General features: G+C 41.0%; 1 protein-coding gene across 1 annotated transcript; it reads left to right on the top strand.

Annotated features, from left to right (window-relative positions):
- Positions 1–8,514: 8,514 nt before the first annotated feature.
- Positions 8,515–15,933, top strand: CCDC122 (coiled-coil domain containing 122). Its single transcript, XM_063304299.1, has 4 exons — positions 8,515–8,628; positions 10,497–10,898; positions 12,682–12,798; positions 15,685–15,933. Exons 1-4 carry the CDS (start codon positions 8,515–8,517, stop codon positions 15,832–15,834), a joined length of 783 nt encoding a protein of 260 aa, XP_063160369.1. The 3' UTR covers positions 15,835–15,933.
- The last annotated feature ends 1,406 nt before the right edge of the window (positions 15,934–17,339 follow it).

The following is a 17,339-nucleotide window of genomic DNA, read 5'->3' as shown; positions in this document are numbered from 1 at the left end:
CTTAATCTAGCATCTCAATAAAAATCCCAACCTCATTCTTAAAAAAACCCTTTCTATTGCTCTTAAATTCCTCAATTTCATCCACCACATCCCCAACCTGATGGCATATTTTGGATCTCATATTTTCTACAATGTTCTGGATATCTTGCATAAAAGCTTGATAGAAGTCAGAAGAAATCTGTTGAAAATCCTGGTGAAAGTCAGAAAGAATCTGTTTGAAATCCTCCATGTCTCACGCAATAGATTATGGCACCCCCTAGAAGCTTAACCAGCAAAAGTCAAAGATATGGAAGAGTTCCGGAGTGTGTTTACATGAGTGAGATAGCAGACAGTTCTCAAGGGAAAGTGAAGACAGAAAGCTGAAGGTTCAGATCAGCTGATTCAACGTGTAGGGGAATGCTAATATCTTCAAATTTAATTCAGAAATAATAAAATTACTCTCAATTCTCCTTTATATTTGAAAGGAAAACGAAATCCAAAACTTTAAAAAAAAATTAAAAGTAATCCCAAAAATAATGTTAAGCACCAAGAGAACCAGCTTCTCCTCGCTGTAGAAAGCCTCTCCTGGGGTACATATACTTTAAAAAAATACAAATTGGTAATTTAGAAATGGGGTGGCCGGTCTTAGTGTCCTTTTAAGCCTACAGCGTGGCTTGGAAAATGATGACGTCCCTGCCTACCAGCTGACTCTTACCAGTCGAACGCGAACGCTGTTTGTGATCTTCTGGCTGCAAGCAGCCGTCCGGAGGACAGGTGGGATGATTCCAGGTATTCTCCTTGATCCAGAGAATGTTTCTGGGTTTCAGGAAAACCTGCCTGAGCCCCCCCAAAATTACCGCATTGTCAGCTCCACCCACTGAACCTGCGGGCACAGCCGTTCAGTCTGCCATTCCCACCGGAAGCTGACAATCCATCTTGGTGTTACAACTGTGAGAACTAGTAGAGATTGTATGCTGAGCCCCAGGTAGCAGGTTGTCAGTCTCCACAGTCAGAAGTTTGGGAAAACATCTGATTGTGTTCATCTGCAATAGGAACGCGTGTCAGGAGAAGAACTGGGAGGGGGAGAATGCCAAGGAGTGTGAAACGTTCTGTTTGGGTTACAGCAAGAAGCCAAGGTCGTTTCGTTGGAGATATCTGCGGCTGACAATGTTGGCTGTTAGAAGGAGGATGGGGATGTAGACAGGGCTGCAACTAGGGTCTGTGTCACCAGGGCAAACATGGATTCCATGCCCATTTTGGCGCCCCCCTAGTAGTCATTTTGATGCCCCCCCAATGCAGCGCCCCCCCCCCCCCCAGTTGTGGCCCTGAATGTAGAAGGGGAGGGGGAACTGCCTGGTACTGGAATGTTTTAATTGGGATTCTGAGCAGGAACTTTCAGTTGCAGCTTTTCCACTGTTCTGTGCCTTGTTCTCAATAAACCTGATTCCTGCTTATAGCTACTGAGTATGAGTTGGGTGAAAGTTGGGAACTGATGGTGCCTGTTCTTACACAGCTACCAGATGGTGAAAATGGGCTAGGAAATGGATATAGCAATGACTTTTATTTTCCATAGCCTGTCTGCCTCTGCGTGTATTAAAACTGCAGTCTAGTTGGTGCTCAAACAGTTGTTTGAGTTAATTGTTCCCCGGCTTCAGGCTGTTACCCCGTACTATGTTGATGAACAACACGCCAATGTGCATCATGCACGCCTTTGGGGAAATCTTTCATTTTCAAGTCAGTCTGCACGCTACGCTTACAAATTCACTTCTGTACGAAGGGAGGAGGCATGCTAAGAGATAATTCTTGGAGAGGTGGTAAAATTATAACATGGAAATAAATGCTCTAATACATTTTGTAACATAAGCTGGAATGTCTTCATCATCAAGCCCTTAAACGTCTCATCCTTCCCTTAAAGCCTCTGAAACAAGACTCTTGATATCTGCATATATAAATCTACCTGCCAAGAGTTACAACTCTGGGATCCCCTAAAATATCACAGCATTAGTAATCCAGGATCACTAATTTTGGGATATTTGTAAATCATTCATCAGCAACGTGATGCGCGACTTGTAGCAAAGTCCCATTTATCTTTACGGAGAAGTACATTCTACTGTGTTCAGTAGGATCTACTTCTAGTAATTGTGTATACAGTATGTCAGCCCCACCAGAGGGACCAGAGCAGAAAACCAATGCAACAGAAGGACTAGAACTACACTTTATGGAGATCGGCTATAATAAGTTCCTTGCAAGTCTGATTGTGCTGTGCACAATTCCCCCCCCCCCCATATACTTCTGGGAATTAGGGAGGTGTGTGCCTGGGCTGCTTACGCACACTTTCTGCTTGTTTTGGACTTAAGCCATGTTTTGTCCTTGTTGCTTTGGTAATGGATCTGGCCTATCTCTGTCAAGGGGACCTCCCTTACTTTCTACAGCTGCTTCTGAATATTATCTTGTTTCCTGGGACTTAAATAATGTTTCAGCTCTCTTTACGTATTTCTCTTTCTTGCATATTTCTGTCAAGGTCACCTCCTTTACTCTTTACAGTAGATGAATGTTTAAAATACCCACTGAATATAACAATCCACTTGATAATATTTTTAAAAGGGCAAATAGAGTTGCATGCAAAAGTTTAGGAACCTGAAAGAAATTGTATTTTTCCTTAAATGAATAGAAGCTGGACGCCACAAGGGACAAAGTTAAACATGATCTCTTTCTCCCAATTTGAATGCATATTTACAATTTAGGTGCAGTTGTTTACAGATGCAAAATAAGAAAACAGTGAATAGGCAGGTGCAGATGTTTGAACACCCTTTCAGACGGTAATTTGAAGGAGCAACTCGGAGAGGAATCACAACCCCCATATATTTCATACAGTCAGCTAAGAGTCTTTCTGTTCTTGCATCTGGAATATTTCTTTCCTACTTTTCCTGGCAGAATTCTTCTGGTTCAGAAATATTCTTGGGTCTCCATGTATGAGCTACATGGTTAAGATCTCCCTAATGTGATAATAATATTCAGGTCTGGGGGCTGTGAAGGCCATACTGAAACCTTTATCTTTCTTTCTTGCATGTATTTCATGGTTGACATTTGGAACATCTTCAACAGTGGTTAACTTCATGCAGCTAATCCATGTATTAGGTTCACTCATTAACTGGTAAACCTTTTAATTCCAGCAAACCACCATACTTACTTCATCCTCTGTTTCTGGGAATTAAAGAATTTTAATGTCGTGCCTTTGGATTTCTTTTGTTATTGGTCTTTTTCAAAGGTAAGGAAATGTCCTTTGCCAAATAATAGAATTATATATTTTTTTCCATGCAGGAATTTCATAAATTCAATATCCATGTTTTCAAGGAGCTATGGATTAGAAGCAGTATCACACCGTCCTATCTGGTATCTAACAATTCTTCACGTGTGATTCTACATGGAAATTGTCTTCCCATTTCACTAACTGGCAAGTAGCTACCAGCATCTGCTGCTTTTTGGCAGATCACTGCATCTTGCTTTATCACTTATGATTGGTAGAGCTGACTATTATCTTCTTTAATTTGGACTTTAATTTCCATGTGGAAAATCTGGGTTATTCCATGGAATAAAAGTCTTATTGGGAATGATGAGACTGATTAGTATTGAATTTCTTAATCCACATTCACCAACTAACAAGGTAGGAGTGTTCCAACTCTCCCTTCACAGACTTCTAAAATTTTAATGAGGGAGATTTGCAAACCCTACATATTTTTTAGAGTTCTTTGGAAGTGTTGGCATGGCACTGAGATCCTTCCTTCGCAATGCCAGGAGAAAGATATTTGTTCTCTTTGTTTGAGGATGGTGGTTCTATTTTTTCCTCCCTATCAGTTCTCCAAACCCCTAAAGTATTTTGCTTTCTGGATATTTTTTCCCAATGTTCCATCTCCTGTATATTTAGTATGTCTAAAAAGCAGGCATAAGAGTGGGATTCAATTAAGTAAAGAGGTAGCTTTGTTCAAATTGAGCTTTACTCTCCAAGTCCATGAGTCTTCTTGGCAACAATATGGGACTGGTTGGCAACAGCCTTCTTCCACGGTTTTTAAAAACTCCCTTTTGAGCCTACAGACCTGGCATTTCCTGCTTGACTTCCATGTCCAATCTTGCTCATCTGTGAGCCCAGACAAGGTTTCACAGGTGCTGCTACCTGTTGAGTCATTTATTGCAAGATCCTTCATCTGTCTATTGAGAAATGTGCATTCATTTCAGTGGAACTTTCTCCTATGAAATTAATACCAGAATGCAGCCTTTATGAGATCATAAAAGCATCTTTAAGATTGAGATTAAGAATTCCAAGCCATGGGGTACAAAATCATATTAGTGATTTGCTAGATCGTACCCAGGATTGGTAAGGGCAGAAGTTTAATTTGCATCTCCACCTACCTTAGGCAGCTCACACTCCAGAAGCAAGATTGCAGTTGGCACATATATGGGGCTCATGAGTAGTGGTCTCCAACATGTGGATTGCAGTGCTTCAAGTAGAGCTTAAGTGAACTCTTGGCTGCAAATAAATGGATGACAGCAGAACAAATTATCTTCCTGTTGAGCGGAAGGACCCCAGGACAAATGAAACATTTCCCTGTGCTGAAGGCCCCACGTGTTCAATCTAAACCATCCTCTTACACAAGGCATGAAAAGCTACAACTGTATATTTAAAACCCTGCATCTGTTCAGTGACGTTGCCAGTTTCTTGATCAAGATCTCTTGGCAAATACTGTAATCTTTCTCTCTGGAGGGGATTCCCAGGCAGAACTGGACCTTAGCCCTAAGTCCCACGAATCATTGTGATACTAAAAAGAAAGGTCTCCTTAGAGTTAAGTTGAGCCCTGGGATTTTATGGATATGTCAGTTCAGTTTTCTTGCACCAGCACGGAGATGATCTGTCTATAAATAAATATTGAATATATATCTGACTATAAATACATATTGAAATATTTATTTGACTTCCCAGACCAGCCTTCAGCTCTGAAATTACTGAGAGATCTCCCATCCAACGTCTAAGAAGGCTTGACTTTGGTTATCTTCCATGCTGAGACATCTGCCATGCTGATGTTAATTACCTTTATGTACAAAAGTCAGAATTGTGGCATGTAATTGAGGAGCAGAGGTAAGCTGATGGCTTAAGCTGATGACTTCAAGAGGATTCTGTTTTAGATTGCCTGCTATTGTTTCTGGAAAGACCTTTGCTTTATTTTATTTTACTTAGTATTAGATTTATATTCTGCTTTTTGTTCAGGAACTCAAGGTGGCAGGTGGGGTGCCCCTTCTCCTAGTTTTCCCCACAACAACATCTGTGAAGTACCTAATGGTTCTTTACAAGTGAATTTCGGCTTGGAGATAAGGAATGGGTTTTACAGTGCCTGAAAGCTGCACCCAGTTTCAAGTGCAAATGTATTGCATGTGCAAAGCAATAAATGTCAATCCAAAGGGTTCTGCAAGAAAACATGTTTACTTGGAAGAAGGCCCATGGAGTTCTGCAGGGCTCACTTCCTGGAAATATGTCTCACTGGGTAACCTTAATTAGCTGACGGCAGAATAAACAAGGGATAAATGTGGGTCAATGGAGCCTTGTTTACCGGACTAGAAAGTGACAGAGCTAGCTTCAGCATTATCACTTCAAGCAAGAACCTCCTTTTGGCAAACAGTGACCTCTATCCAGGATTAGAGTCTCACACCCTTGCTGAAGATCTTGCATCATCCTTCTCCTTCATCTCTTTTGCAACAGAGGAGCTGAAAGCGAAAGAGAATACCTGTTTGGTTTTGGTGCTTTTGACTTAAGGGCCCAGTACCCTTAAGTCTGGAATGAAAAGGATGAAATTTCTGTGAATGGGTGGCAGGGCTTGCTTTTAAGATTTGTAAATGGTTGCAGAGCTTTAAGAATTTAGCAAGCTTCAGTGGTTGACAGAGGTGGCTGAGATCAGAATTCTTATTTGAAGCTGACCAACCCTGGCTTTGTAGAAAATGCTAGTTGGTCAAGCTCAGTGATTCCCTCCATTGCCCTCCCCAAAATGCAGGAGAACTCTAGATTTGTATGGGGCATAGAAAAATCAGTGAAGCCCCTTTTTCAAGAAAAACAGGAGAGAGATCTCAGGAACTGGGGGAAGGCCTCAAGGCTGGGTGGAAAAGGTTGGGAAGGAATCTCTTAAAAGGGAGAGATCTAATCTCCTTCCTGGTTTATGCACCTGCTTCAAAACAGAGAGATCTTCAGTGTGAGAAAGGGCATCAGGTTTTAGCAATCATAGATAGTAGATAATGTGTAAAAGGTTGTTTACATATGAGGAATGTAAACATGAAGGTAAATGTTCCTCAATCTTGGCAACTTTAAGATATGTGGACTTCAACTCCCAGAATCCCCCAGCTAGCATGGCTGGCTGAGGAATTCTGGAAGTTGAAGTCCACATATCTTAAAGTTGCTAAGGTTGAGAAACACTGTTGTAGGTTTTTAACTGAGCACATTGGCCTAATTTAAAAGAGGAGGTGAGACATAGGCCTCACTGGAGAGGCCAAAAACACCACTTTCCTGATGATAATGTGAAGGCCCCACATTTCCACCTGATATATCTAAATAAACTGAGTCCTTAATGACAGGCTCTGTTTTAGCGATTCAGAATATGCCTCAATAATATAAAAAAAAGAAAGTAAAATTAATCCTGGAAACAGCAACTCTATTGCTTTGGCCCTGGTCACTGCCAGACAGGTCGAACTGATGTCAAAATTTGGTGATACTTCGCACCTCTCAAGGCCTGCTTTTAGAATCTGGAAATCCAGATATTTTTACTAATACGCTTTCTGGCATCCAGTGCGGCCTTGCCACTGTCGCAGAATTATTAAATTCACATGTGGATATAATGCAAGGCAGAATTTGCAAATTTATAGCACTCTGTCATGGAAACTACAGTTTCTCTAAGGACATATTTCAGATGGTTTCTGAAAGACAAGTATAAATCAGTTCAGAAAGCTTATTCCTGAAGAATTTCTATCGATCCCTCAGGACCCATAGCTTTGTCATCTTCTGCCCTTCTTTCCTTTAATTGTTTCATATCTTCCAGACCTGATAACTCTTCACTTTCCCAATTTAACACCCCAGACAGGAAACCCAACCAGATGAGCTAAGTCTACTTTATTGAAAGGTTACATTAACAGAATCTTGCAAGTCTTTTGCGTTGAATGTGCCTGTGTAAATAGTATGCAGGTGGGCACGTGATGCATAATTTATAACATTTTAGCTCGTTTAGCTAGTTCTTTAGATTTAAAGAAAATATTAGAGGATAAACTAGTGAATAATGGAATTTATTTTACATAGAAAGATGGGACCCGTAGCTTAAGAGATGGCAGAGAATTGAAAGAAAGCAGAGCCTTCAGTCCCCGAGGAAGGCATTTTACAATTTCTGGAGAAAGGGACTGAACAGAATGGTGATTAAGAATGAAAAAGGAAAAAGAACTTCTAATTTTTAAAAAGAATTTAAAAAGCTGCATAAAATATATGGATGCAGAATTGTATGTTGAGTTCTGTAGTTAGCATATTCCTGTATGGAAATTTGAGTACTATAGAGGAATAACATCAGTGACACGGATGACGTTTTTATGGACGATCCGTTGCTAAATTGCAGTCCTCTGAATTCAGAACTACATTGCCATCCTGAGAGAAGGCATCCTAAGAGATCTTTAAATGTTCTCTTAGGGCTGACAGGATTATATTCTGTGCGTGTTTTTCATGGAAAAGTGGTTGAACAGAATGGGAAAAAAAAGCACACATGTGAATAGTGTAGGAGAAATACACTTCCTGTATTTCTTGTAGCTGTAATCTATACAATAAAACTTGGGACATATAATTGAATGGTGAAGAAATTAAAGCTTAATATATTTTTTTTATAATGTGCTGTTTCTAAGAAATAGGGGGAAAACATTTGTAGGTAACACCTTTTCTAAGGATTTTAAATAAATTAAGTAACGACTTGGACTTGGAGAAAGATCTGCCTGATTGCTAGTTGTTAACTAGACACAACTTGATTTATAATATTAACTTTGAAAGCTGTAAAGGCTTACAGCCTGACAGTCTGAAGGACCACTTCTCCACTGTGAATCTGGTTCTTATGGTGAAGAAGGCCTTTTTCTGCATTGAACACATTCCCTTGGGAATTGCTCCTAACTCCACAGCTGGGGAATTCTGGGAGTGGAAGTCCACACATCTTAAAGTTCCCAAGCTTGAGAAATACTGCTTGATACCGTCCAGTTTTTTGAGAGAACATACACAAAACCTAAAATAAAAATAGGAATGGGGATGGAACACTGCTTAAAGGCTTTTTTTTTTCATTCTCTGTTTAAAGTGAATGCTGATTGGCTCATTTGCAGCAATCTTAGCATTTTAAGGCATTGAAGATGACCCCAGGATGTCTTCAAATTGCTTTTGAGGATGGGGGGGGGGGGAGGTAGAACTGATGGCAGTGTGGAAGACCAATAAAATTACTCCCTAACTTTTTTTTTCCTTCAACACTATACTCTTTTCTAGGCATGGCTGACTCCGATCCGTCAGGAATCACTGAAATGGTAAAACGAGTAGCAGAGCAACAAAATACTCAGGCTTCTGAAATACAAAGGAGCAAGGAAGTTCTCACACGACTGCAGGTCATATTTTAAAAACGCTTTACAGCCTGGTAGAGAAAGGGCCGGTCGGACAGACTGATTCTGGTTTGGCTTTGAGAAAGTAGAACAAAAGCAGGGCATTTTCTAGCCAAGCGGACAAGGCTCTTTAAGTGCTTTCAACCTGTTTGCGTGAACGGCAGTGTCAGGAGCAAAGGAACCTCTGGCTTCAGAGTGGGCATAGTTTTGGATTCCAGCAAAAGAATAAACAAGAGAACCTCGGGAGATGTAATCTTGGCCATTAAGAACTTCCTAGATGGACTCTGCCTCTTTGGCTCGGGGCCTATGGCAATGCCAGGGGGAGATCCCTCCCTTCTGGCTCCCCAGGCGGTGGGAGTGCTGCCCTTGAGTGTGCTTAGTCTCCAGCACATCTGGTGGTGCTGCCCTGCTTCCCCCGTGCCTTCCATGCATGCTGCGCTCCATGTCCTGCTGAAGGTCAAGCAGAAAAGGGTCCCCTCCTTTATGGGGAGCCTGAGTGGACACGGCGAGTTCCCACTCGTGGGCCATTAAAGATGCCAGACTGTTGCCTTCCTCGCTTCGGCCTTACCAAAAATGAACGAACAGTGTGCAAGATCTGAGCTAAACTGGCTAGATTTACCCCTATTTATTGAGTGAGTGAGTGAGTGAGTGAGTGAGTGAGGCATGTGCCTTTCATTTGATTTCTCCACCTTTGATTTATTGTCTTAGTGAGCACTGTGCAATGTACAGTAGCTCTCGCAAAGGAGACAATGCCCCTTCTCCAGATTTTGGAAACTCTTCCCCTACTTCCACTAGTGTTCTTTGTAGGGAAATCCCTCAGAGTGAGATGGTTTTTGGAGTGAGAGTTGAGCCCAGATGGGATAGCTATGGAATCTGGTGAGCATTTACCTTTCCTTGTAATGGCCCAGTAAGTTTGCCTTCTCACCATTTCCTTGACTTGGTTGTCGTTCAGCCACTTCGGACTCCTTGTGACCCAGTGGACACCATTTCCCCAGGACTGTCTGCCAGTAACCGTGCCTTGGAGTCCTCGTTCGCACCTGCTTGTGACATCAATGATAATATCTAGCCACCTATTTTTATATGAAGCTCTTTTCTGATTGCCTTTCATTTTTAGGAGCATCAGGGCCTTCTCCAAAGGCTCTTCACTTTGCACAGTGTGTCCAAACTATCTAATACCCAAGCTTTAGCTTCATCGTTAGTTTTCAGCAGTCTGGTTTTACGTCATCAAATATCGAATAATTTGCTCTTTTCTTGCAGTCCAAAGTATTCTCAATGATTTTCTCCAGCACCACAATTCAAAGACATTCCACCTTCCTGCTGGTCCAGATTTTATAGCCAATGCTACAACTCAGAGCACCATACCCTTGGCAACACACTGTTGCCAGTGTGATACCTCTGCACTTTAAATAACTGAGTCACTGAAGCCATTTTCATTGTTAACTTTCTAGGTTCATACGATATATTAAACCAGTGTTCCTCGACCTTGGCAACTTGAAGATGTGTGGACTTCAATTCTCAGAATTCTCCAGCCAGCTTGCTGGCTGGAGAATTTTGGGAGTTGAAGTCCACACATTTTTGTATTAAACCATAAACGGACCCAGCAGACTGGGTTTGTACAACATAGTGAACCACAGAACAAGCTAGTGCAAATTAAGCATTTTGTGTAAACACAGCCATTATGTGTTAGACGGTGCCTTGAATCTTCTGTCTGATAATACTTACAATTTCATAGTGTTGATCTGTTTCAAATAAATACAAGGCTTGCTAGATTAAACATCAGCCATCCATGCCATGTATAGCTTTTGTGACATCTAACTTAAAATGTGTTACTGTTTTGAGTATTAATTGGTTTACCCTGAGATGTTGTTCTGTAGGCTCAGCTTCAGGACCTCGAGGCACAGAGGAACTCTGTCCTATCTGAAAGAAAGGCAATTGAAAGACAAAGGTATTTCTGCGAGGAAGCCATAGCAACGACCAAATGTCACTGCGAAGATCTGGAGGTTCAGGTTGCAACCTTGTATGTTGAGAACACAAAGCTGACCCAAGACACTGAAGTTTTACAAGAAGAATTTAAAATGGTGCTTTCAGGAAACAGGGCTTACTATGAGAAAATTGCTGCTCATCAAAACCGATTTGAGGAAGAGGAAAGCAAATTGCCTTTCGCAGTGGAGCTCATGGAAAAAAGAGGCACGCTCCAGCAGATGATGATGCAGAAGGAAGAGCTCATGGCTTCTCTTCAGAAAGCAGAAGAACATGATACTGTTGGCCAAGTCCAGGTCTGATTAACTGGCCTTTTCAACTGTTTTGTCTTTCTCGCCAAATCTGTTTTTCATTTCTTTAAAAGAATACAGCCACTATCAGTCCCTAGCAGGATAGTTTGAGGAGGGGAGATGAATATTTAAGATGCATTCCCTTGTAAACTATTCTGCACGTTTGCAACTGAATTGGGGACTTATGAGCCGCTTCAGGTTGCAGAATCCCAGGATCTGAAATCAGCTAAATCAGGGGCGGTTCCTGAAAGTTTTTCCAATAATTCATAAGTTTGCTGGGAGCCATTCTCCATCCTCTCGGGCTGCAATTCAAATTCACTTTATTTGGATTACTTTCCCTGCAGGCTAAATTTCACTTAGGTTTTTGGGCCAGGCACCCTTTCTCAACCCAACCTACTCACAGGGTCATTTTTATGGACACACACACACACACACACACAAGCAAACCCAAGCCAAACATGAAAAGGTGATTATCTGGGGATAAGAGTGACCTTGCACAAAAAGTAGACAATGGTTATGATTTTTTTTAACTTGGCCAGATCTCTGGAACAGACATAGCTCTTCCTTGGGCTTCTTAAAGGACAATCATCCATACAGAAGCAGTGAAGATATCCATGTTTTTTGTACTGCCGTGTTTCTTCCTCGCAAAGCAAGGATTTTTAAAATCCTCTCTAGCATCCCAGCATATTGAGAAGAATAGCTTTTAGAATCCTATTTCTGACTGCTCCCCAGGAAAGGTCAGTGGTGGGCAGCCTCAGAGAAATGAGTGCTGTAGAACTAGCAAAAGTCTCAGCATATTTAGCCCTCTATTTATTTAGTCCAAAACAACAAGGAAGGAGGAAATAAGACCCAAAGGAAAAACTTTTGAAATGTTTTGAGATTGACAAATTGAAGCAATACCTTGATTCAGTGTTTCTGAACCTTGGCAACTTGACGACGTGTGGACTTCAACTCCCAGAATTCCCCATGTCATCAATTCTGGGAGTTGAAGTCCACACGTCGTCAAGTCACCAACGTTCAAAACACTGCCTTAATTAATAAAACATTTGAAATTGTTCTGTTCCCCACCCCACTGGGTTATTCCTCTGTTTTAACTTTCATAGAATTTTAAAGAGTTGGTGGGGACTATGTAAGCCATTGAGCTCAGGACAGGAATTCAAATTAAAGTTACCATAGGTGGATGGTTGTCCAACCTCTGCTTCAAGATATCCAAAGAAAGTGTGCCCATCTCTTCTCTGGCTCCTGGTTTTGCTGCTGAATTGTTCTTACTGTTAGCAAGTTTCCCCCCCCCCCCAACATTCAGTAGAATCTGCCTTCCTGCAACTTAAATCCATTATTCTATATGGAGTCCTTGGTGCTCTCTGAGCTTGGCTGTTTGCCTGCAGACGTTTCATTACCCAGCTAAGTAACTTCATCAGAAATTATTGTATATTCTGTACAATAGACAACAGGCTTAGGCTGTGTTTTCATCTGACAACTCTGCTGGTACTTTAAGAGTGCAGTCTTTTCCTACCTGCCCCCCTTTTTCTCTTCCATGTTTAAATAGACCCATTTCCCCAAACCTCAGTTTAGAATAAGCGTTTGGTTCCCAGTTGGTGCTAATAAAAATATAACAGGGATCTTTAAGTTTTCTGACATTACTTCCATTTGAACAGAAACAAGTGTACTTAAAAACAGTTCTAATTATCAACCAATATCAATATTGCTGCTTTTATGTCATGTCCTCTCCCCAAATATTATCAGATTTATTTTACTGTATCTCTGTTCCCTTATATGCATTCCTTTGTAGGATGAAATTGCATGTTTGCAAAGTGAAATAAAGGTATTGAAAGAGGCTGTCAGCGAAAAGGAGAAAGCCATTCAAGATGAAAAAAGCACGCATGCTATGCTTCAGAAAGAAATTGAGGTGAGTTTCCATCTCTGTAATTATTGTGTCTCATATTTTTTAAGAAGCAGGCTTAAATTATGCTTTTTTGAATAACAATAATTTTTAAAAGGCATCCATAAGACTGCAGTGTCCTCGCTGCACAAATATAAAAGCTGTTACTTAATTTTATGACAATATGAAATTATAATCCCTTCTAGGTTAGGTTCTTGGGATCATGTAACACCAGTACTGGTTGAGGGGGCATGATCTGGGATGCTGACATTTGCACTGACTATCTGAGGGCCACCTTTTCTCTTTTCAAATCTGTCTAGCTATGAAGATCTGCAGAAGTCTTTCTAAAGATGTCCTGAGATTTGCTTATCTGGCATGTGAAAGGTTTCCCCTTTCCGGTTCCCACGCAGTGGAATTTACCCACTCACTAGTTCCATATGGCTTCTCTTTTTCAGTATTGAGAAAAATCTGTAAAGTTGCATCTCTTTCAGCAGGCTTTTTATTCTTAATCCACATTACGTTAATTTTTAATTTACATTTTATCGTCTTAGGGTTTTTTTTAACAACGTTTTCTGAGCTGCGCTGAAAACTCACTTGAGTTGAAAGATGGGGTATAAATCCAAGAGAAAGCTATCATAATATTATCTAGACAGTAGATAATGTTATCTATGATAGTATTTTGTATGATAGGCAGTAGATAATATTATGTATGATAGTATTTTGACGTGTTCTAGCATTCTTGGATTATAAGTGATAGTATAGGAGTAACTTTTCAGGTTTATGCACTTCCATGACATGGTGACCCAAAGCTGACAAAGGAAGGATAAATTCTGATTGTAAAGTTCTGACACAGTTGAGTCAATAAGGTTCTGACTCACGCATCCAGATGAAATGCAGAATTCAGATTTATTGATGATGTGTACAGACTAAAGCAAAAAGCCACAGCTAAAAACAATTCTCACACAGGCTATCAAATAAACAGCACACAGACACGTCAGAGCCCCCTTCATGTTCCATCCCCCTTTTCCCTCAACAGTCCAGCATTCCAACTCTGCCCATCTCTGCCTGCTACGACCTTGGACCCCGCCCTTAGACGAAACTTAATTCTTTTTCACTCTCAGCATCTCTCCCCTCCCATCCGGAGCCTGACACGCGTTGCTTCGATGGCAGAGAACACAATCGGATGATTTAACTATTCTTTGATAGTGGGTTCAGACACTGATGATGCTTCCATGGGATGGTCTTGGTTTTAAGGATACTTCTAAAGAGACACTTCCTGCTGAATGTTATTACATTCAGGTTGGGTTTTGTGCTGGCAATGCTTAATCACTGATGGGCCACTCAGATGGGGAACAACCATCGTTAATGGCATCCAAGCTGCTGCAAACGTGTTTGGGAAGCTATCCCTTTCTCCCAATTTTCCTGATTTGAAATAGAAATAATTTTGAAAAAGTTCTTCTTGGCAACCTTGTGGGTAGAGTTGGAAAGGGGGTCATTCATTCTCCCCCATTTTTTCTCCTGTTCTTTCCTTTTCTGTTACTTCAAGGAGAAAGGAGGACCAAAAGACAAAGAGACCCCTTGTGTGGGTCCATTCTTGGACTTTGTTCAGGGGCTGAAGAATGTGTTAACCCTTCTGTAAGCATTCCTGACTGATGGATTAAAAACCTAAACTGATACGAGCCAGATTAATTTATATTAACTATATTTTTAAAATGGTAAAATTAATCGACTCCCCATCTGCTTGTGCTGGCCTTTTGCTCTCACACATCAATAACTCCAACTCACAGAAACCCTACAGAATGACTCTCACATCTGACATATTTGGGAAAAAGGATCTTGTTGGCTGAACAATATTCCTACACGCAGCATTCAAAACTGGTAAGTGGTTGGATGGAGTATCTGTTTCTTGGGTTATAGCCATACTTCCTCCATTTTAATCCTCCTTTTCTTTCAGCCAGGTCTTCCACCACCATTTCAATGTTTCAGTTTAGCTGTTGGGGTGTAAAGAAAGTCAAAATGATGGTCACAACTATAGGACAGAAGCTCTACCTGTTTTTACGTGCATCGTGCATACAGTGCTTGTAACAAAGGAGTGAGGCTTTGACTGCATTGCTGTGGCTGCCGTCTAAAATGTAAACTTTCCTGAGATGCTGTCCATGTTCATCCATGTTCAAGCTCTGTTCACAAACGAAAGAGCTCGAGGACTTTGTAAAGACATCATCTTTATTTGTAGTGGGGCAGAGAGAACGGCCTTGAGAGACAGGAGGAAGAGCCGGCACCAAAACAACGGCCAGATAAAGGAAATGGGAATCCGGGGCAGAACTGTAACCTGAGAAGGCATCTCAGAAGAGAGCAGCCCCAGTTCTCACGGATATAAAGGGAGGGTGGGGGGAGCACATTCAGACTCGCAAGGTCCTGTCACCCTGTCTTTATAAGAAAAGGAATATTGGTCTGCATGACTTTGGTTTCCTAATCTGGTCTGCCTTGATGGGCTGACGGTATTTTATCTGTGAGGTAAATATGGCACATGGAACTTTACAGCAGAGGAAGCAGGCTTGATATATCAAGAAGAAGGCTTGCTGAGACATTCCAGGTGCTGTATTAACCTGGGAAAAAAATCTAATTGAAATCAGTAGAATGCACTTCTGAGTAGACGTGCACTAGATTGCACTGTCCATTTCAGAGATGAGACTGGGTTCCATTTTAATTCTAATTTTAACCCCTTTCCAAAATATTCTGTGCATATTTACTCAGAAATAAGCTGCTCTGTGTTCAGCGGATTTATTCGGACTCCTTCTGTGGGGAAGCCAAATCGTGCTGCAGTCTGAAAACCTCTGAAATCCCAATATTGCCTATCACCTCTAACCATGCGTGCATTTCTCAGTACTGTAATTTTATTCTTTTGGTTAACAGCTGCAGAATAAGAGGTGTGAAGCTATTCTAAAACGGCTGCGTTGTCAAATTAACAAAGTGGAGTCGGACAAAAGACAGGGGCATTGGAAAATGCAGCAGCTGGAAGAAAAATTGGAGGCCTTACGGAAGCACCTCCAAGCCACCGATTGATACTCTTTCAAAGAGATCAGCTCCTCCTTTCAAGAAACAACCTGTTAATGTTTAAAGTTCTACTTTTCATTCATCAGACTTTTGCCTTTCCTCTTTGCATTATCTTCCTAGCTGTAATTTGTTACTCTAGTAACAAATGGGATTTATTGCCGATGCAAAAGTGAATTTATGATATATAACCCTGGGGGAAAGGTATAACACAGCCAGCTGCCCTTTGATTTTCTGCTTTCCAAGTTTTAGTTTTTGCTCACTGTTGTTAGACCAGTGCTTCTCGACCTTGTTGATTTTAAGATGTGTGGGGAATTCCCGTGCTGGCTGGGGAATTCTGGGAGTTGAAGTCCACACATCTTAAAATCAACAAGGTTGAAAAACACTGTGTTAGACCTTGCAAGGACAATCTAAGGAGTTGATCCAATGTTAATTTTATGACACACTCAACTATGCCTAATTCAAAACTGGAACAACCTGAAAGGTTCAATGTTTAATCATTTAATAAGATAAACTGTATTCGGAGAGAAATGTTCCCTTCCTGGATGGAAACACAACTTAACGCATTGTGGTTTGAAGCATTCTTAACTTGAACAGCACCTTAGCAAAAATAACTAAAGAGGGCGGCATAATTATATTTTACGTGCCCATGAGTGCCCTTGAGTATTTTCAGCTCTTTTTGGAGGCCAATAAATGCTTGGTGTTATAGAATAGAAAGGAAAGAATGGATTGGTGGGGGGTTCCATCATTTTTAATGCAGAAAGAGCAGATTCAAAAACAATCCGCCAGTCCTTTGGTCAAAGTAGCTGCCCAAAAAATTCAAAAATAATAAAGCAGCAGCCTTAAAAAAGAAGGCATGGGATTCCATTAAAAATAAACCTTCTGCTGTTCCTGTTTCCTTTTCAAAGTCCATGTCTTCACTATTCAACTACTTCACTATTCTATGAAAAGAAGACTGGACTGTACACTTCATATTCAAATAAGTTCTGAGTTAAAAAGTTGTTTCTTTGCATACGTTCTCTTGTTATCGGTTACACAATCCCTTGTTTGTTTAATATTTCAACTTTCACAATCTGCAGTTGGTGAAGCTGTTTCTCTTATAACCCTACTTTCTTTGTATCTCTCACCCCTGTGCTCTGGTGTTCTTTTTCATATTTAAGTTTACAGAGTTGAGTTGTTTAATAAAGTACAAGGCAAGGCATTTAGAAGTAGTGATGGTCACAGTCAGAAAGCTCAGGAGAGAAAAAATTGCGGCGTTAACTGATGAGAAGAAGCTGGTTGCAGCGGTCTGTGCTGGGAAGGGCTTTGTAGGTTAGTGGGAAGCAGCAAAGCCATGAAAAACAGAGGATCTTCTACCTGTGGATTCTGTAGGGCAGGAAGATAATTTGGGATGAAAGAAGGAAAAAAGAGGAGACCTGGACATCTGCTGATGTGCTACACAGCACATCTTACTGGACATCATGAAGAGCAGGTAAGATTGAAAGACAGATCCATCATGTGGGCCTTTCCAGGGTTGC

This window comes from Candoia aspera, chromosome 5 (assembly GCF_035149785.1).
Source record: "Candoia aspera isolate rCanAsp1 chromosome 5, rCanAsp1.hap2, whole genome shotgun sequence".
Lineage (NCBI taxonomy): Eukaryota > Metazoa > Chordata > Lepidosauria > Squamata > Boidae > Candoia > Candoia aspera.
Note: the sequence above shows the minus strand (reverse complement) of the source record. Positions and strands in the feature narration are given on the sequence as shown.